The sequence below is a fragment of the Nematostella vectensis genome, chromosome 6, assembly GCF_932526225.1.
Source record: "Nematostella vectensis chromosome 6, jaNemVect1.1, whole genome shotgun sequence".
Classification (NCBI taxonomy): Eukaryota; Metazoa; Cnidaria; class Anthozoa; order Actiniaria; family Edwardsiidae; genus Nematostella; species Nematostella vectensis.
In genome coordinates this window covers 9,963,621-9,985,131 of record NC_064039.1, presented here as the reverse complement: position 1 = coordinate 9,985,131, position 21,511 = coordinate 9,963,621, and the positions used below count along the sequence as shown (strand labels likewise).

General features: G+C 40.4%; 1 protein-coding gene across 3 annotated transcripts; it reads right to left on the bottom strand.

Annotated features, from left to right (window-relative positions):
• Positions 1-178: 178 nt before the first annotated feature.
• On the bottom strand, positions 179-21,270 carry LOC5519808 (nuclear pore complex protein Nup107). Of its 3 annotated transcripts, none has more exons than XM_032364720.2 (39): positions 21,079-21,270; positions 20,717-20,799; positions 20,110-20,201; positions 19,537-19,662; positions 19,287-19,333; positions 18,959-19,051; positions 18,643-18,708; positions 16,690-16,774; positions 16,083-16,174; positions 15,641-15,705; positions 15,276-15,353; positions 14,445-14,499; positions 12,898-13,064; positions 12,649-12,721; positions 12,406-12,456; positions 11,843-11,905; positions 11,329-11,419; positions 10,765-10,850; positions 10,592-10,651; positions 9,931-10,008; positions 8,342-8,409; positions 8,103-8,151; positions 7,589-7,658; positions 7,034-7,104; positions 6,410-6,454; positions 6,145-6,183; positions 5,965-6,061; positions 5,605-5,658; positions 5,330-5,382; positions 4,817-4,870; positions 4,607-4,709; positions 3,978-4,066; positions 3,529-3,600; positions 3,378-3,428; positions 2,511-2,585; positions 1,787-1,900; positions 1,383-1,499; positions 1,171-1,221; positions 179-804 (listed from the first exon to the last, which is right to left on the bottom strand). In XM_032364720.2, the coding sequence occupies exons 1-39, from the start codon at positions 21,244-21,246 to the stop codon at positions 688-690; spliced, it is 3,108 nt and encodes a 1,035-aa protein (XP_032220611.2). In that variant the 5' UTR covers positions 21,247-21,270; the 3' UTR covers positions 179-687. The 3 variants fall into 3 exon arrangements, with proteins under 3 accessions (XP_032220611.2, XP_032220612.2, XP_001639677.3); XM_032364721.2 differs by lacking the exon at positions 21,079-21,270 and adding an exon at positions 20,876-20,968; XM_001639627.3 differs by lacking the exon at positions 21,079-21,270 and adding an exon at positions 20,890-20,954.
• Positions 21,271-21,511: the final 241 nt, after the last annotated feature.

Here is a 21,511-nt window from a genome sequence, read left to right as displayed (position 1 = left end):
CTAGTAGCAGAACGAGTAAATCTATCGCTCTTACGCGTGTATAATGGAAATATTTTAGCCGTCTTTGCCTCACTTGAAAACAATGTTCAAGCGAGAAGACTAATATCCAGGCAAGCTTGTGTCTAAAAGGCTTCGTAAAAAGGACTGCACCAAACTACGCGCATAAAATCACAAGTAGTTAGACAAATTATGATCAGTTTATAAAATTAGTTCATAGATTCTACTTTATAGTAAGAAACAGTACAAGCCAAACCCGCTCTTCAAGTTCTCTAACTTTGTAGGTAACGCACTAATCAAACATGTACATAGCACTTTCGCATTCACCAACCGAATCCCTAAGCACTAAGTCTACTAGTATTGACCTACATGTGCTTAATGAACTTCGAGTCACGGCCATGTCATGAGTATTTACAAGAATGATCTGCATGCGTTACAAACGTTGGCCGCGTTCTTTAGTATCAAACAGCGAATCAAGTCGTAGTAGAAAAGAGTAGTCATAGGGCGTCCACATAGTTTATATAACTGACTCGCACCTCTGGGCCTAGTGGTAACCCAAACCCTTTGTAGGGACAGCTAACAGATATCATACTTGATGTTTCAGACCAGAATGTCTCAAGTCTTGTCCGCGCAGAATCACTTTAAAAGTCACATGTAGCCATACACAATGTGAGCGCACGCTTTTTCTATTTAAGGCTTAACTGAGCTAGAGTCGTACCCCAGGGGATCCATGCTGTTCTTGAGAATCGCAAGAGAGTACTCGCGGATGGCTGACAGTATTTTTTGTAGCTCGTCCTTGCTGAAGACCTGGTGGGGGAAGGGAGACAGTCTTAACATGCTGCACACAGCGCCGAGATAATAGTCTCCCTTGCAGGTGGTAGATGTTTTGGGGCATTAATTTGAACCATTGGCTAATGTCTGTTGCTCGTCCATTCTTCTTTATTTTGTCGTTTATGTATTATTTATTTATGTATTATCTACTTATATTTATTTTTAAATATTTTCCGTGCTCTTAGAGCGAACATTCCCGGATTAGCCTGATACTGATAATTACCTGAATTAAAGCCTGAAGGTTATCAGCCGCCATTTGGCCGCAAAACCGTAGATAAGCCTAGTGTTGGAGTAATTTTAGGTACGTCGTACATATGAATGACTCTGTTTTAGTTTACTTACTTTGTAAAGTCCATACTGCTCGGACGCGACTATGTTTGCAAGCTCCACACACTGAAACAAAGACATCAGGAGAACGTAAGTAACGGTGAATAGAGGTCATAGAATAGAGGGACAGACGAGCCAGACGGTATGAAGGAAGTAGTTATCTATACATGCTTTTGCCCTTGCCCAGGTAACCGTTTGAAAGCTATAAACCGCCTAAACAGACGTACCTCCCGGTACTGCCCTGTGGATTGGTAGACCTTGTGCAAAATGAAGCAGAGTGCGGGAAGACACAACTCACGCAAGAGTTTCATCTGCTGAAGACGACTGGTGTCGGGTTCACTCTCCTGGAAAAAGATCAACGGGTCAATTCTCAAAAATGTGCAGTTGCAGAAAAGATCTATGATTTCCAAACGGAGGGAATTCTCTCAGAGGACTCTATTCCCGGGAACTTCCGCCCTGGGCCTCTGCCGAAAAACAGGATTTTACTCACTGGAAAAAGGGCGGGGGTATTGAAATTAAGCCAGAGTTCTTAGAACTGGCTGATTGGATCAAGACCTGACGGAAAAGGGGGTCACAAGCTGTATTCTCGTTGCTCGCGTTTAATCAATAGCTGCGTTCTTCCTTGACATACCACAGACTGATCTACCATCCAACCGCCGTCAGGGAAAAGCAGCACGTTGTAGATGCGCTCTAGGGTGGCCTTAGTGTGAATGTCCAACGTGTTCTGCCATCTCGTCAGCTCCGCCTGAAAACAATTTTAATATCCTTAAAATTTAAAAATTTAAGGAACCTTAAAATTCAAAGATTGGTTGATTATAGACGAGAATTTAAATCCATTGCTCGTCTGCGAACAGCTCGATGTCAACCATACCACCGTGACCAATAAATTCCCTTGCTGTGTGTAGTGAAATGGTTTATGAAAACATGAAACCATCAATTGGTTTAGGCGGTTGACTGACTAAGCGCTATTCCCAAACGAGACAAGGATTTTGGATTCGCCGAGGTCGCGCAACAACGAATAAGGCTATAAATGACAAAAGAATTACGGCATTATGTGAATTGAATCGATTGGTTGTGGAGGCAAGTGAGCGATAATAATGAATTCTGCTGCTTTTTTGGTTTGGTTAGTGTGGGCTATATAAAGTCTGAATTTAGGCTCTGGGTTATATCAAGTTGTTAAGTGAGTGGTACAAGTAACAAAAAAGTTACAGTTTTCCAGACCTGTATATGTTTTTTGTTTACGCTTGTTTGTTTATTTATTTGATACCCATAAAGGACCTTCGGGTTACGACACAGGATTCTCCAAGTGCAACATTATTTGAAATAGGTTATATAGGTAATTGTAGCTGAATTACCTGATAGTTTTGCTGGCGATGCTCGTGGGCGACTTTCTCGGTGAAGTTTCCATGAGTTTTACTAGATGGTGGAGCCTTTTAAAACAAAAACAAAAAGAATAAAGGCCTATGGCATCTTACAGTCCTCTGAAAGATGCTGCGTAATAATGCCATAACCACCAGGTGTCAAGATTTTAGTTAAGAGTGTTTGTTTATTTGGTTAAACCAATACCTATAGCTAACGCTTGTATTTTGGACCACTGTTTGCAAGGTGAAACAATATGGAAACAGCGCTAACATTGCCCGACCTTGCAAACAGTGGACCAAAATACAAAACCTTAGCTATAGACAACTTGTGGTATCATGTAACGGCGTGCAGACAAAAAAAACATGCAAACATTGCGTGTGCTGTGCGGCTTTCCAATGCAAACATATGCATATGCATATGGCTGTATGAGCTTGTACCGTTACTGAATCTAATCAATCCAGACAATTAAAATTGTAAAGCCATGCGCTGTTTAATTTGCTAGATACTGTATGAGTTCAGATTCCGCATTTGATGAGCAATTACTGTTCGCTTATTAGTAGAGCAGGCAGGCGGACGACATCGTGCATAACATCCCTCATATATGGAACTCATTTGAGTGCAATACTGTAATCACGTACCTACCGGGGTACGCATAGTACCCCCTCTCCCCCCTTCTTAGTTGCCGAAACAAGGGTAGCCATTATGATAACTATGACTGCGCACCTGCTTAAGCAAATCCTGGGTACGCGCCTGATACATTAACTTCCTACAGATAATCGTTTACGCGCCAATCAAACTAAGAGAATTTGTAGAGCAAAGATACATTGCTAAATTCGCAGACTTCTCTACATTATCCCTACCGGTGCTGCATGGAAATGCTCAAACCAGTCGTTAAACGCATCATGTGCCGACTACAACAGAGACAAAAAATTAATGGTCGATTTTATTACCATGTGCCCTGCATTAGTATTGGATTAACAGCTTATAGTCAATCTGGGTAAGGAAACTTACCAGGTATGCTCTGATACAGAGGTATTCCCGAATAGCGTTCTCCCCCTCAGGCGGCAAGGCAGACATGTCGGCCTGGAAATCATCGGTGAAAATAAGGATTGGGAAAAAAACGATTGAAATATGAGGATTGGATAACATTACTTGCAAAATTAGGCTGCTCAACGCTAGCTGTAGCATATAAGGGCGGTTATTACCGGGGAAACTGGCTAAAACACTTTCTTAAAGTTACTCTGAACCGGAAAACATTCTGCTACCATGCATTTATGATGATGGCGAGCACACTTAAACTCGGAGGTGGACCATTTGATCATCGTGGGAGGTTTTGAAAACGTCCACCCAAAAAAATTCTTGATAGACATAATCATTGGCGATCAACCGGCCCGCCTGATATAGACCAAAGAGAAAGTTCTTGAGCTTAGCAAACAGTTCCAAAGATCAAAACGTCTAACCTTCAATTGCCACTGTCTGTAGATGATGTCGATGGAATCGGGAGGGATTTTCTCGAACACATCACGAGCTGCCGCATGCTTACGATATGCTGGCAAGATTAAACGCGATCAAAACACAACAAACATGTAAATGGAAACTGCAGTCTTATGCACGGAGATATCAAAAATCCATGACACACTTTCATCGATGAGCAAATGTATTTGCGAACTGTACAAAAGAATGATTAGATGTTTAGATAGGGTTTGGGAACAATTTATTTGTTCAGTGCGCACCATGTCCTATGCGTGTATTGGGACACTGTTGGGTGTACCATGTGTTGAAAATACTCGTCTAGGCTTAAACTATTTCAAGCCTAAAAAAAATGTGTTACTATAGCATTTAGATGTATCTATTTTAGAGTGAATACGTGGCGATCAAAAGTGACAATAAACAATCTAAGCTGTTGACTTCGGTAGCTCAAAAACAATAAGGGCTTATGAAGCATAAAGCATGTATTACCTTTAAAGACGAAAACTAAAATAAGCCCTATCAATGCCATTATGACAATAACTGACTTTAGAATAATGAATCAAAATACAAAAAATAATGTATAGTAGTGTTAAACATTGACTAGCGCTAATTGCTTTACCTATGAAACACCTCATAACAGCATTGCTCTGCTTGAGGGCTTCCGCGCGTTGGGACGGGTCAAACACCAACCACTCAATGGCCTCGATCTTCTTTCTATCCTCCTATAAAGAAGACAGATGATGGACCAGTTAACTTTTCATGCCTTGTTCACTGAAAGCAGCCATTGTGCCATCTTTTTAAATTCAAAATAAATATGTGACTAACTTACGTCTGATGTGGCAGCTTCCAAGGCAGGGGAAAGCTTACTGTCTATCTGGAAATCCTATTGGTGGAACAAAGGTCACTTCAATATGCAGTGTGACATAGGAGGAGATTAAACAAAGTGTACATAAAGTCTATATAGGGACGTCACGGAGAGATTAAACGAAGTGTATAAAAATTCTATTTAGGGACGTCACGGAAAAATTAAACGAAGTGTATATACAGTCTATATTGCGATATCACATAGGGAGAAGTTAAATAGGGAGTATTTACAGTCTATATTGGGACGTCACGGAGAGATTAAACAAAGTGTTTATACAGTCTATATTGCGATATCACATAGGGAGAACTTAAACAAGGTGTAAATACAGTCTATATTGGGACGTCACGGAGAGATTAAACAAAGTGTTTATACAGTCTATATTGCGACATTAAATAGGGAGTAAAATAAGTCAAATAAGGTGTATAAATACAGTCTATATTGCGAGAGAGAGATAAAAAACAGTGATTAATAGTCTACCTTGCCGCGAATGTTCTCCACTACTGTCTTAGTAATCATCGGAATATCCAGATCTACCAAGAAAAAAAAAGAGGCCTCGTCACCCATCAAATAAATACCGCACATCACAAAGGGCATAAAAAGGTCTTATCATTGTCAAGGAATAAGTAGAGGTCGGTATGCCACGTGCTTTGAGCATCCGCCAACCTTGATGGGCGGAGAAAACGCCGGGCCAACATGTAACCTACATACGTATTTCCAGGAGAAAAGACACTAGAAAACTAGAATTCACTTACGTGCGGCTTCGGCGTATTCCAAACATTTCTGTCGCTCCTTACGATCAACAATTTCTAAAGAAGAATAGACAGTGTGAAAAAAACAAGCTAAGTGCTCCCTTTGTCAGAGTAAGGAGTAGGAATGGCTATAGGTCATCAAGTGAAATAAGTAGTGTGAGGAACCGCGTAGTGTGAACAATGTCGATCAACCACTCCTCTGTTATTGCTTTGACAACACGGTTTATTTGCCAGAATACTTTAAAACGTCTCTATTTACGGCATTTTATTCTCAGTTACTCGCTTGGATAAGCCGATGGAGTTGGATGTTGTACGGGAGCGTAAAATTGTTTGTTGTTAGACTGGCCTTTATTGAGGTGTTACCTTCAAGGAAGTAAGCGTAGGTCTGTACTTGCAGATCTTGTGGGAGCGTGGCTGTATAAGTAGCGACCAGTGGAACTTGGTGATCATCAATCAGACACTATTGGACCAACAGGAAAACAACACAGTCAGTACAGCACTTACAGGTACAATCTTGAAGAGAGATAAACACACTGGCCTTACCTGTACATATGCCTTCAGAATGGAATAGCATATCTCGTCCTATAAACAGAACACAAGCATCTTACTTAATGTAAACTTCATTTTTTAAGTAGTTACAGTCTAATTTGAAGTGTAGCGCCCGCCCAGAACCCAAAATTTGTTGTCTTGTTTTAAAGCGCATTTCTAAGCGAACCGATAGATTTGGACTTTTGAGCTGGCGCGAAACCATAAATTCAGCTGTAGATAAAATGACCAATCAAGAAGATAATTGAAAAAAGTGCCTTACATTGGTTTGAAGACCGGCGGATCTCAAGAAAAGCACAAAATGCGCCTGCAACAAAATAGGAATATATAGAATGATTTAGCGTTTTTGTAACAAGCGTTTAGAGAAACCATGTCTCGTAAACCGCAGTGCTTCATGTGTGTCAAATAAATAAGCAAATATACGTAAATCAAATCAAATCAGGGCCTGGAAAGCTGTTGAATTTTCCACAGAGATAAGGATCTAGCCACTCATAAAGCACCGCAGACTACGACACATTGATTCTTGAGTGCAACCTATTTGGAATAGGTGTATAATGATCGGAACAATGGATACAAACTTGTCTCGTAGCCACACACTATATTTTTTTATCTCTTTGGTATTTAGGTATCCAAAACCTTGAAGCACAGGAATATTTTCTCAAGATGTTGTGGACATCAATATGGAACCATTAAACCCTCTCTGGGAGGCATGTGCTTTGATGGTCGGTTAAAATCTTATGATGTTACGAATAAGATATAACCTCATTTCACCCAGATGCATTCTTATAATGAAACGAAACGTGTGATTTGATGGTTTCTCGTCTCGGTTAACTCTTACGATGTGACGACTAATATATAACCCCATTTTACCCAAATGCGTTCTTACCATGAAACGTAGCATGTGGTTTGATGGTTTCTCGTCTCCGTTGAGCCACTTGTTCATGATCTCTAGCAAACCTATGGGACACAAAGTATCACCGCATTATTACTACAACAGAAATCCTATTGGCGGTGACTTTTTATAAGCGACAAGGTAAGGGAGGGACGATTAGACATCAGAGGGTAAGGGGTGCGAGAGACCCTCTTAAAAATACTGAGCTAATCGTGCATGAAGAATAAAAAACACGGAGACAAATCTAGCAAACACAAAGATCCATTGTTTCACGTGGAAATCAAGGATCGCTAGAATACCAAAATTTATTGTATGATACAGCAATGTACAAAAATCCAGGGTTGGCTCAGTGGGTTCAAGAGAAACAAGCAAAATGATGTTTGTCTTCAGGAGCAGATAATTGAGGACCTGGAGAGCTTTGTCATGTTTTTCACAAATTGAATAAACCTTTGGTTTATTCTCAATCCGCCATTGTAACTCTCATCAATGATTCAAATGCAGACATAACGCTTGACTCAAAAAGCTCAGATGAGCAACAGCCCTCCTTACCGTCAATGTCGTTCAGAATGATACAGGTTTGGATTACATGATGTGGTAATTCAGCTGACCGGCGTATAGTCTGGACAAGAATAGGATGGGAAGAACATCAGTGATAATAAAAGAAGACAAGCAATTAAGAACGAATTATTTGAGATTCGCACAAGAAAGATCAATACGCTGTTAATTCAGAAAAACTCTTTATTATTTGCGATTTATTTTTAGATCACAGTTTGTGTAATTTTGGATTATGCAATTACTAAAATCAATAGCGTCACGCTTTGCACGAATGACACATGTCGTACATTGCCGCATGGACTTGCTTTAGAGCGTGTAAAGTAAAAATTACGTGGCTAGAGCTGGCGTGCATCAGTGAGCACACATACCTCGTCAGGACACGCCAGTCTTACAAGCGAGTACACATACTGTACCTTGTCAGGGCAAACTCTCATGGGGCAAACCCTAGACGACTGTTACGACCCTTACGACTCTATGGAAACAGGGCTTTTTATGCAAGTACACATACCTCATTCGGGCACGCCTTGAGCTCAGCAAACACTTTCTCAGGAGTTAGTCTATGGATAAAAATAACTATGAACATCTGGTCATGTAATAATTATGAACGGAACGGAGCAGGTGAAATGCATGCCTTGGGTTATTGCTGGAGCAGTTGATTTATAGGAAAGGTAAGATAAATAATCAGGAGTATGTTATGGACAAAGCAGGAAATGAAAATGTATAAATGAGTACATTTATTGTACGTACACCTGATCCCAATAGGCGGAGGGCAACGGCTCCAAAGGTCTGTCTTTTCTAGAGTTCAAACGCAGTTCCTGGTGAGTGAAAAGACAAGCATGTAGTGATTTGTGTAGACAAAGAATTAGTCGTTGGTTAGGGATAGGAGGTAAAAAGTCAATTTGGCTGATACTGCCATCATGCTCTAAACGTTTAACATTTAAAATTTCTAACATGAATATCAATAACGCCCATATTGGAACTGAGGAACACAAGCTTCTAGTAAGCTCGCATACGTTCAACAAGTCAAATTCAGGGCGGAGAAACAGAAAGATACTTCCCACGTCTCTACCGGGGTTCGAACCTATTTCAGCAGAGGTCAGATGCTGGAGATGCCCCATACGCTGACATGTTGACACACTTGGCCACCTGTGGTGAGAGGCCCCATATGCTGACACACCAACACACTGGGCCACCTGTGGTGAGAGGCCCCATACGCTGACACACTAACACACTGGGTCACCTGTGGTGAGAGGCCCCATACGCTGACACGCCAACACACTGGGCCACCTGTGGTGAGAGGCCCAATACGCTGACACGCTAACACACTGGGCCACCTGTGGTGAGAGGCCCCATACGCTAACACGCCAACACACTGGGTCACCTGTGGTTAGAGGCCCCATACGCTGACACGCTAACACACTGGGCCACCTGTGGTGAGAGGCCCCATACGCTGACACGCCAACACACTGGGTCACCTGTGGTGAGAGGCCCCATACGCTGACATGCCAACACACTGGGCCACCTGTGGTGAGAGGCCCCATACGCTGACACGCCAACACACTGGGTCACCTGTGGTTAGAGGCCCCATACGCTGACACGCTAACACACTGGGCCACCTGTGGTGAGAGGCCCCATACGCTGACACGCTAACACACTGGGCCACCTGTGGTGAGAGGCCCCATACGCTGACACGCCAACACACTGGGTCACCTGTGGTGAGAGGCCCCATACGCTGACATGCCAACACACTGGGCCACCTGTGGTGAGAGGCCCCATACGCTGACACACCAACACACTGGGCCACCTGTGGTGAGAGGCTCTGTACGCTGACACACTAACACACTGGGCCACCTGTGGTGAGAGGCCCCATACGCTGACACGTTAACACACTGGGCCACCTGTGGTGAGAGGCCCCATACGCTGACACGCTAACACACTGGGCCACCTGTGGTGAGAGGCCCCATACGCTGACACACCAACACACTGGGTCACCTGTGGTGAGAGGCCCCATACGCTGACATGCTAACACACTTGGCCACCTGTGGAGAGAGGCCCCATACGCTGACACACTAACACACTGGGTCACCTGTGGTGAGAGGCTCTGTACGTTGACACGCCAACACACTTGGCCACCTATGGAGAGAGGCTCTGTACGCTGACATGCCAACACACTGGGCCACCTGTGGTTAGAGGGCTCTTATGCTGACACGCTAATACACTGGACCCCCTGTGATTCGAAAACTCCTACCCCCACTGCCTATAAAACAGCAGCCTTTTCAGTAAGACTATTGTTAACAAAGAAAAGAAGACAGCCCATTGAATTTGATCACAATCACCTGCTCCACTCGTACATCCACCATGACCTTGTAGTATGCCCAAAGGTAGTCCTCCCATGAATTACCCGCTGGCAACAGCTGTTAAATATAACAAACATTAGTCAACAACAGCTGATAAATATAACAAACAAATAGTCAACAAGAGCTCCCATCAATTGCAAATACACTGCGGTGATTCGAATGGGCATCCAGATATTTGTGATATATTTTTTTTAATCCAGCCATCCAGATATTTGTAACCCTGTCGTTTGGCCGTCGCTAGACAGGAAAAAGCTGTCGTAACAGACAGAAAAAATGAAGAGGCAAAATAACTGACTCTGATTTGGCAAACAAAAATTAGTCAATCTATGATGAGCAAGAGCAGATAGACAAAAGAACACCAGAGTGCCATGAGGTGCCACAACCATGCATGTACTGTAAGCAGAAGCACATAGATATAAACAAATACAAAATAAGATAGAATATAAGAAACATAAAAGAACATTGGAAAGGGAATAGCCTTTCTAGGCCATTTTGACGACATTTGCATGCATCTGGAAAATAGTCCTGGATACAGACATTGACAAGAACAGGGTTTTTTTTTCTTTTTTTTTAATAAAACTCCTTAATTTCTGTCACAACAATTATGAGGTACCAGCCCCTTAAACTATTTGTTTATTACCTGAGTTAGGTTCCCACAGTAAACTGCATACATAGCTTTCTCGTACAATGAAAACTTGTCCTGGAAAGGGATTAATTCATACATGAGCCATGATATGCTATGTACAGATGGGATAAAGCCAGCACAGTAGTATACCATGAAAAACACAGTTGACACATGCTATGATGGTTTACCTCAGAAGCCATATTCCAGGTCATCGCTTTCCAGATATCTCTGTTTGGATTGCCCTCAATTTCTTGTAATTTTCCATTGTCAGCAACTGAAACATAAAACCTTTCAGCAACATTCTTAAAGTAAAGCATCAAACCTATTCGATCCTGTATCGCCCTAAACTGACATATGTAGCCTTGTTTTGTTTTCCTCTCAAAACCGCTTTCCTCATAATTTCTTACTTGATCTACACAAATCAAGTCTGTATTTATTTTATAATTGCAGGCATGAGCTCCATTATTCTTTATTCCCAATTCAAGAGGTTTTTCATTTGCCAGTCAAAACTGTATGCCAATATATGCATATCTGCTTAAATGAAGCAAGTGTAAATTGCATTCATTTTTTTTATGTATTAGCAACTAAAACATAAAACACTTCCACAACACACAAAAAAATCTAAAATATCAACATATTCTCCTCAAGATAAATTTGTCCAAGAAACATACAGTAGTACCAGGACTGTGTCTAAAACACCCTTACCCGCCCAAACAACACATACAAACACACAATTAAAGGCATCTTAGTACCTCCCTCCATGTTAGAGTCGTGATATAGTTTCCATCCTTCAAGCGTGGCAGCCCTCCAAGACTGGCCACTCTCGATGCACAAGCGTTGAGCCTACAAGGATAACAGAACAATGTGAAAAGACAGAGATGAACAGGTGCCATGTTGCTTAGCTAGAAAAATAGATAAAATAATAGTTGAAATCTAGGACATGATAGAAAGCTTGGGCCAATCAAAACCATGATAATAAACATGCTACTGTAATTGGCCAACGTTTTCAATAATTTGCCTTGGTGACTAGAGTGGCATGTGTCGATTATACTAGCTAGATGTACCAGTTACAGTTAGTAGTGATACTTGTATTAAAAGAGTGTTATCAAATGTAAAACAATTATTTCTACCTCCCTCTGTCTACAAAAGTATTTGATTAGAGGCCCTTCACCTTGTTTTTCGTGTTTGGTTGACAAAGGGCTAAGTGGATATTTTGGGTTATGATGACAAGAGACGGGCCTACAGAAAAGGCCTTTTGTTCTGTACCTCTTCAAACTTGCCAGCTCTGATGCAGACAAAGAGATACCTCAACAACCTAGCCTCATCCTCCTAAAAGATGAACAATTTATAGCAATTAAATCAAACAAGTACAACAAGAGCTCAGAATTGGGACAGTATCATTTCTGAATAATACTATGGCATAAATAGTACAAGTGCCAACCATAATCCTAATACCCCCTGATCAGCTAAGCATGTGTCAGAACCATGCCTCGGCTTGATACTGTCTACTGTTTGACGGTAGCCTATATAGCTAAGGTGCCAACTTTTAAGTGGGGAGAATGCTTTAAATGGTTAGAAGGATATTTGTTCTCATTTAGTGGATATCTTTCGTTGGACCAAACAGTGCAGGATTTTTTACAGCCAGAAGGGCAGGCATGATTTTTCACCCAAAAGCCACACCTGCTTAAAAGTTGAATGGCCCTTTGCATGTGTTAGTAGTACCATGTCCAAATCAACAAAAGGTTTTCTCTGACAGCTCCTTTCCCAACCAAACACACACACCCTCAAACATGTTCAATAGTCAACCCCTGATTATGTGTTATTTGTACCATGTCCAAATCAGCAAGCGGTCTTCTCTGTCTCACAGGCGCGTCTGGGTCCTACAACATGAGAAATCAGTCAAATCACTCTGTGATGAAGTATAGGGGTAGGGGTTGACTTGACAAGGGACAAGAATCAATCTGATACATGTACCTTTATTAAGAAGTAATATATTGCACTATTTAATATACACAAAAATGCCATGCTTCATGATATTTCAGTGAGTACCACAGTCCTCGTAGGGTCCTTACCATTTCAGACACTATTGGACGAAGAGATCCTGGCCTGCTTCTGCCATGTTGCAGCTCATGTAAAGTATTCTCCCTGAGAATAAGCATACAATATTCAATAGACTACCAGATTTTACCCCATAAATGTACAGTATTTTTACTGTAATGACCCTTAAAATAGAGTAATTCAAATTTCAGCCTGTACCTAGGTTCTTAAATCTCTAGACTATACACTTAATAAACAGATGGCTATACATGTACTGTACACACCAGCAGACAGACTCAGAGCAGTACTCCATGTTATCCATTTGTAGAACCACTTCCATCCAGTGCTCTGCGTTATGCTCCAACCAGTCAACGACCAGCTGACTCTGACGCACAGATGAGTCACGCTCATATAACGAGTTCACAATCATTTTCTCACTCCAGTTTTTTCTCTGTGAAAGAAAAAGCCGAGAGCAACTTTAACTCATTACTATTCTATTTCAATTAAAATCTGAGATACTTGTATTACCCTGGGTACATGAGGCTCCTATGTAGCTTCACTTCAAGCAGTGACAATGTTAGCCTGCTAGCCAGCTCTCAGGAGTAGTGAAGCTTTGAGCCTCTGGTACCCAGGGTAAGATACTATCTTCAACTGTAGCTTCCAACTTAATGAGATAATCAACCACCATTTTGCAATTTTTTTTTTCCTGGTAGGATGGAACGCGATTTACTGTGTAGTTCGGCCTGGGAAAATTGTGAAAAAGTAGCAATTTAAGAACAAACCTGAGTTTCAATGATACCAAACTTAATACCATACAACACTAAATTTACGGGCTGTAGATCTGACACCAATTTGCTCTATGCCTTGAATCACCAAGGATTAAAGCATATTGTGTGTTAAGGATACCGTAGTCCCAAGCGGTAATTACCCCGATCGTGCCGGCAAAGTCACTCGCGCTCGGGTCGGATTAAAGCAAATGCCAACAAACTATATATCAATTTAAAGCTTAATGATTGTACTTTCCTTTTGCCTTGGCGCTTGCCAAGTTGCGCAGGAATCGGGCGTTTGGAAGTGTACCTTTATTTCACATATTTAGAGAAAGATGGGGGTGAAATTTGATTGCGAGATATCAGGGATTGAAGTTGTGTAGACATTAGAGGCAGCGTGACAGTAATGACAGACGAAGAGCAAATAGAGCCGTGTATGGCAACCAATCACATTGCACGCTCTACACGCAGCGGGAAAACTCTTAGGCGCTCAAATGTCATAGCGCTAGTCGTGCAAGTGAAGGAAGATGCCTAGACCGAAGCAAGCTTGCACCGAAGAAAAGAAGAGCGCGGAAAACTTAAAAAGACCACGAACAGAGACAACTCCAGTTTTGGGCTTTCTTCCTCGCTTAGCCTTCTTCAAAGGAAGCCAAGGATTCTTACTTAATCTTGGCGTAGTTTACAACTATGCAAAATTTTGAGAAAACACATATAAAGTTGATATAAATACGGATAAATCTTGGATAAAACGTCGATAATGATACTGACGTGCTTGTATGCTAATTAGAGGGAAAAGCCTTAAAACTAAGTTCCCCGGATCTTGATCGTGGGACTTTGAGCTAAGTAAACAGGATTATGGGATTATTGACGCCTTCAAGAATAACGCTACACTTGTTCGAATTCGGTTTTTCTTGAATATCTGGCAGAGTATTTAAGATTTTGGTGGTATTTTTTTGCGAACATCTAGAGTGTGCCTATTGTCATCGAATGGCATAATTAAAAAAATTCACCCGAAATGAAGCCATTTGGGTCTACGGTATCGTTAACAGACTTTTCTGACTTACCACCACACTCATATCCACAGTATCTTCATTGATGTCAGTATTTTGCAGTCGGTCACTGCAAGTCAGTAATAACATGGGAGGAATGAATTCCATGATCTAGAAGAGTACTTCAGAATACCGAGTACATCAGAGACTTAATGACTTTAACATCATTCTGACATTTTGGTAATTTGGTCTTTCAGGTATTGGAAACAATATATAATTATTAGGATCTAGTGTTTTTGTTGCTGTTGTTGTTTTTTTTTTTTTCAGGATCCTCTCTGCCCTCTCACACTTGTACAGCATCTCTAATTAATTTAAACCAAGGTTCTGCTATAAAAGAGAAAGCTCCTACCACCCCCAGGCTCAAGAACAATCAGCTATCAATCAACATGTCAGGACAATTGCTGTTAGCGCTTAATTCAAATTTCATATCAAATTAAATATCATTCCTAGACTTGTCCACCTATAATGTTCCTATTTATAGTAAAATGATGCTATACCAAGCTGTGCGCGCTCTAAATACGAGCATTTTCATCACAGCACGAGAATAATTTATGCAGATGCGTTAGATTACGGAGAGCATAAAATTTTAAATTTTGAATAACGTTTGGACAGCAAACCACTAACTTATTAAGCTCTTAACACAACTGTCTTGTTACCTGTGTAAAAATAGTTTTATTCTAACCGACTGAGCCTCAGAGATGAGTAATTTTACAGGAGGCTTATAATTTGTGACTGCTAAAATGGCAGTGGTCTGATTATAATTGCAAATTTGTGCCAGGGGTGGGGGGAGCTTTCGCTTATAGCGGAACATCACGTTTAATTTCTACAAATATTTTCACACAATACCTAAACAAGCATCCAATTAGCTTCCATGTGTAGCACTCTTGAGTGACACTATCAAGGATATCAACTTTCTTGGCAAATCTGGTTGGAGATAATAAAAAACTTTTGATAATAAATTATAATTTAAAGATATCATAAAATATTGTCTTATTTTAGAGACCATAATTATAATATCTCACATGTCAGTCAAATATACTCTATTTGTTTTAGTGCCCTACATAATGACTACATAATGAGAAATAATTTCTGCAAAATTTTTTTTTTTACATTTCTTGAAGCCCACTATGAACAATAACCAGACAATGCAAAAATCAGGTTACTCAGATGCTTGTAAAAAAAGATGATTTATTCTATTATACACTACTTACGACTTTTTGTGAGCATTTGCTTCTCTAACAAGTTTGTTCAGGTCATCAACCTGCTTTTGACAGGCCTAGGACATAGAAAACATTATGGTATTATTACCGTCGTTTGGGTAGAAGATTATGGTCCATAATTTTAGCTCTACAATAAGGTTACGTAATACAAATTTTGGTTGATGTTGCTCAGGCACTCCCAAACCGGTCAAAAATAGGTATGCACTGTATTGACCCACTAACAAATATAGTCCCAATACTACTAAAACCGATGTTCAAACACAAAATCCAAAGCACAAGCAGAAAAGTTGACTAATCAGTGCAATCACAGACCTGGGGGGGGGGGGGGGGGGGAGAGCCAATACAAGGGGCATAATGGAAACTCAGGGGCCCAGTCCCCCTGGCCCCTACAGGATAGTGGTCACAGCATTACCCTTACAGTAGGAAATGTTACCTGTTCATATGAAGAGACCAGATTAAAGATTTCTGATAAGTGGATGTGTTCTGTTAAACTTTCTTTAAATTCTTGGAAGAGCAATGAGCAGCCTGGCAGTAAGCAAGAGAAAAAATTAGAAATAAAATATACACTTCAGATGGCAGGACAGCTAGTTTTTCTACATCTTGCTTGTACCCAGTTGGGTCTGAATGCTCTCCATGAGAAAGATAACGATAGCTGTTTCGCATAGGAAAATCATATAATAAAAAGGCTCTAGCAAAGAGCATATTGGAATAAATAAACAACAGGCATTTGTTACGAAGGCAGTACTGTAGGTCTGGATCTGCGCATGGCCTAGTTCGAGCATTTGCTTTCATGTCTGAATATTATGATAAACAAAAGTGTGAAATTTTTGTTGTGTAATTAAACTACTCCCTATTGTAAAAAAAAAAAACATGTGCAGAGTGATGACAGACTTATTAAGAACATACTAAGCATCCCAAAGTACATTTCAGGTAGCACAAATTAACATTGTTGTTTTGCTCATTACCCTCTATGCATCTATGCGCTTTAGTAGTGGCTCTTAATAATTAGTAGATAATCAGCGAATATACAAATATTGTACCTGCTACAATAGGATCTCTGTCTGTTAGCATAGTCATGTCGGTCAATTGAGTTGCTTCAAGATCACCCCCAGTTGCAGTGACATTCTAATGAAAAGAACATTCTAATTACAATTCTTACATTCGACAAAAATAACAAAAAAGTGGAATCATGTGTGATTATAGCATAGAAATTAAGTACCTATGTTTATTTTTATGTCATATTTTCAAAGTTTTTTAAGTTGATTTTCTGTTGCACTTATTCCGTCAAAAAATGACAACCTTCTATGTACTGTAAAAGGTGAAAATCTCAGTTGAAAATACAACTCTTACAAGCATACATATTTTGTGATGGTAGTAATATATTCTTAATAAATCTCCTGATGAGTGGATGAGTGGGCAACCACGAAACAGGCTTGTAGAGATGAAACGGTAGTTTGTAGGAAAAAAACATGCGAACTACTGTTTCATCTCTACAAGCCTGTTTCGTGGTTGCCCACTCATCAGGAGATTTATTAAGAATATATTACTACCATCACTTATATACTATCGATGTATAAAATTAACATAAAAATAGGGCGCGAAATTTGAATGGCTGTTATGATGAAATTGAATAGTTCAGCTGTTGCATAACAAGGCTTTGTTCCTGTGGCGGCACGAAGACACTAGCTTGTTACGCTTGTTTAAAGTTGATAGCTTGGGTTAGCGAATAATGATAAATTTTTCTTTGAGGCAGAGATTACATCTTTTGCTAGAGCTGTTGTAGGCGGAGTGAGATGACAGGATTTTCCATGAAATAATGTGTTCTGTGTCTTTGTCTTTAAGGCTCCATATGTACTTGCTTAGTTCGGTCGAGTTTCTGTGTTTAGCGTGTCGGAATGAGGCGGTGTGGTTTCTATATCTTGTCTTGAATTCCTTCTCGGTTAGTCCTACGTAGGTTTCGGAGGTGTTGTTGTCCTTTCTTGTTACAGTAGCTTGGTAGATAACAGATGATTGGAGGCAGTTTCTGTCAAGGGGGCACGCGTTCTTTTGTCTGCAGTTGCATGTTTTGTTATTGGCGGTGGCGAGGGAGGTGGGGGCATCTTCAGTTGTTATTGATGAGGCGACCATGCGTTTGTTGTGGCTGTCAATTATCTGCTTGGTGTTGCTCATGCAGCTGATTTTGATTGTGTTCCGGTTGAAGATTTTTCTGAGTTTGTGGTCTTTAGGGAAGTGCTTGTCTATGAGTGAGAGGAATCTGTGGCTGATATTGGTGCTTGTGTTCTGGCGGTTCTTGCGTTTGCTTGTGGTGTTTGGTTCGTAGTGCAGCGTGTAGTTATATCCACTTTCGTCGAGTGCTTTCTGGTATGGCGGGGTGGCTTGGTCGAAGGTTTCTTTGTCTGATGATAGTGTAGATAAGCGTTTGTTGATACTGGCAGGGATATTCTTTGTGATGGTAGGTGGGTGGTTGCTCTCGCGGTGGACGTACTGTAGTGGGGCGTTCGGTTCGGTGAAAGGCTGGTAGGTGTTGCGGTTCAGGTCGAATGTGACGTCTAGGAAGTTGACTACTCGCTTGTTGGCTTCTATGGTGATTCGCAGTCTGTTGTTGTTTAAGATGCGGCATAGTTCTTTCTTGATATTTTCTGTGTTTTTAGGTGTGGCGCTTGTGATGGCTAGTCTGTCGTCGCGGTAGAGTCCTACGTTGATGTTAAGGTCTTGGAGTTGGGAGAGGAGGAAGTTGCCTACAAGTTCGCATGTTTCAGCGTCGTCATAGCTTCCCATTGTCACGTCGAATGTCGAGTTGCCTTTTTTGTGCCAGGCACATGCATGAGTGCAGACGTTCATAGAACAGTGCTCAATACACAGGTGTAGAGCGGGATATATCTTGGTTTGTGGGAAAAAAACTACTGTTTCATCTCTACAAGCCTGTTTCGTGGTTGTCCACTCATCAGGGGATTTTCTATATATATATTTTGTAATTATTATTATTCACTTACATCTAGATGTGACCTCATATGTGAGACTGATTCTAGTTGAGAGCTATCAAGCATTGAACCTGAGGCCTGGACATAATGGAGAAAAAACACAATTATGTAATTGTTGCTAAAATTCAGTCAAAAAGTGACAGATCACTACTTGTATTTTAAAAATGGAATGCATACAACAGGGTTCCACTACTACTTATATTTTTATGTCTCTTTCAATATTTGTTCTGTCTTAGGCCTTTATAGTGGATATTGGTGAACAGAACATGTGAAATACTGTGTTATGTAAAAGCAAAAAGATTCAAATTTTAAACCAGTATGCACTTACCATGCGTAAACTATCTTGCATTGACCTTGAGGCAACGTATGAAGTGGAGAAGTTTGGATCAGGTCTTAGACCTTCCATACTTATACTTATATCCTGGGGTGAGAAAATGAGTTGTCTTAACCACAGAGCACTCAAGAAAGAGCAAAAATAAAGTTTTTGCTTTCTTTTTAAAGCCAATTTTCATGAGCAAATTTTGTCGTGCAACACAAGCTGCATTTTTATTGCAACCCCAGTAGAACACAGTGAGCTATTGATGCTACAAAATTGGTAAAAATGGTTGCAAATGCAAATAATTGTAAAGGTATATGCAAATGTATTACAAACTGACCTGTTCAAAATCTGTTTCAGCAACAGATGACATACCACTTGGGGTGTCTAGAATGGTCAGAAAACATGGTGATGAGGAGTAGGTGATGAGAAGAAGGTTTTATCACTATCGGTACTCTAAGAGAATGTTTAGATCACATCTCTCGGGTAATGATTGACTTTCATTGGATGCCGCAAGCAAGAAATGTGTTATATGTGCAAGTATAATGTTTTATACACACAAGAAATATGGGATAATATACTGTACATACAAGTACTGTGTCTGAGCTGGGCCATCCTTGGCCGCTGCAGCAAATGTGCTGGGGTGCCAGCAACCTTCATCAAAGGAGAGGCAACTGGATGGCTTGGTGACAAGGCATCATCCAATAGCTGGAGAGCTAAACAGATTCATTAAGGGAAAATACCATTTCTGAACAAAAAGATATAAGAGCCCTAGTTGAATACTATTTATAACAAGCATGCTCCCTCTAATAGACATGTTTACTTTTGCTGGTACACACAAAAAAGAGCCTTGGTAGATGCACAAAAAAAATACCATTTCTGAACAAAAAGATATAAGAGCCCTAGTTGAATACTATTTATAACAAGCATGCTCCCTCTGATAGACATGTTTACTTTTGCTGGTACACAAAAAAGAGCCTTGGTAGATGCACAAACTCATGATCATCTCAAAAATCAGAAGTGTTGCACTCTTGTGTAAGTTGTAAAACTGATATTTTCACCTTTGCAGGCTATTCAATAAAATCAGAACATTCCAGCATATCTTTGGATTCTGTTACAGCAGACTGCAACATCAGAAGCTAGACATTCATCTGAGAGGATACATTGCTCAATACTGCCCCTTTTTCTCAAGGATCTGCTGGTATTCTCTGCTCTAACAGGCATATCTTCAGGCATCTTAAGAACTTGTTGGAGCCTGTTTGGGACCAAAATATCAAGTGAATAAAAATCAGATAATATCCACGACAATAGCATTTTGATAGTAGCACAGTATTCCCTCTTCTACTTCCAAGAAAATAGTATTGAAATACAGAGTATCGAAATAAGTCTACTGTTTTTTTGTTTTGTTTTTGGGGGGGGGGAGTGGGGTGGCAAATGTACAGTATTGTGACTTTCAAATGTAAGATAGGTGTAAGATACCTTAACCTTGAGATAAGTAAGACACTAGAACAACATCAAAGGTTTGACTTAGCTAAATCCGAACAAAAGCAATACATTGAATCACTTTGGTTGTGTTCAGCAAAATGTATTGATGAAAACTTAATTAAATTTCAAAAAAATTTCAAGTTCATTCATCTAGAATATGTCTTATATGGCTTCCGGACCCAATGGAATTCCTACTTTATTTAGTGTACATATTGGTTCAAACTCCAACTGGGTGCTAGACAAAACTGGTCTACAAGTAAGTATTGTCATAAAAATAACACAAACCTTTTCCTATCCCTCGCCTGTCGTTGCTTATCTACTTCCACGTTCATGTCATCAGGGTTAAATTCGTTGGCTTTCTGTGAATACTACGTAGAGAAGAGAGCACATTTAGCATTGAAAGTTGACGTTTAAGTTATCATCATACAAAAACAAGCATATTACAAGCATATTATCACCGAAATCCTAAATCACGTCTCCTCCCCTTCATGATAGAAAAATCAGGAATAAGAAAAGCACCTAACTTCAAATATTTGGTCTGAAAATACATGCATATGCAAAGAACCTCAAACCTCAGTATATAAATTCTCACGTGTCTTAACTATGTTGTCGAAATCCACAACCACTCAACGATTGTATTCTTTTACCTGCCAAATAAGGTTGATTGTGGTATTCCCAGGGTAGAATTCAGAGCTTTGTCTCGTGCTTTCTATTGAATCTCGGTTGCCAGGAATTTTATCGGAATCCATGCTTTCTTGTTGTTCTAACCGAGGCAAACTGTAAAGTTGACGGTCGGCACTCATGCTTGCCGCCATTTTGATCTTCTGCTCGTCCTGACTGCTCAGCCAATCAGGACGCGTAACACAGGAGGGCCAGCAAATTAGTAGAAAAGTTACCTCACGGCGCAAAAAAAAGGCCAAGGCGCAAAAAAAAGGCCAAGGCACAAAAAAAAGGCCAAAACGCTCAATGAAATGAGAGTCGAAGCCTTCTACGTGTCTCTAAAGAATATTTTTTTAAATGTTTATGAAATGCTTACAAAAAAGGGGTTCGACAAAAAGAGGAAACCATTTTTGTTTCAAA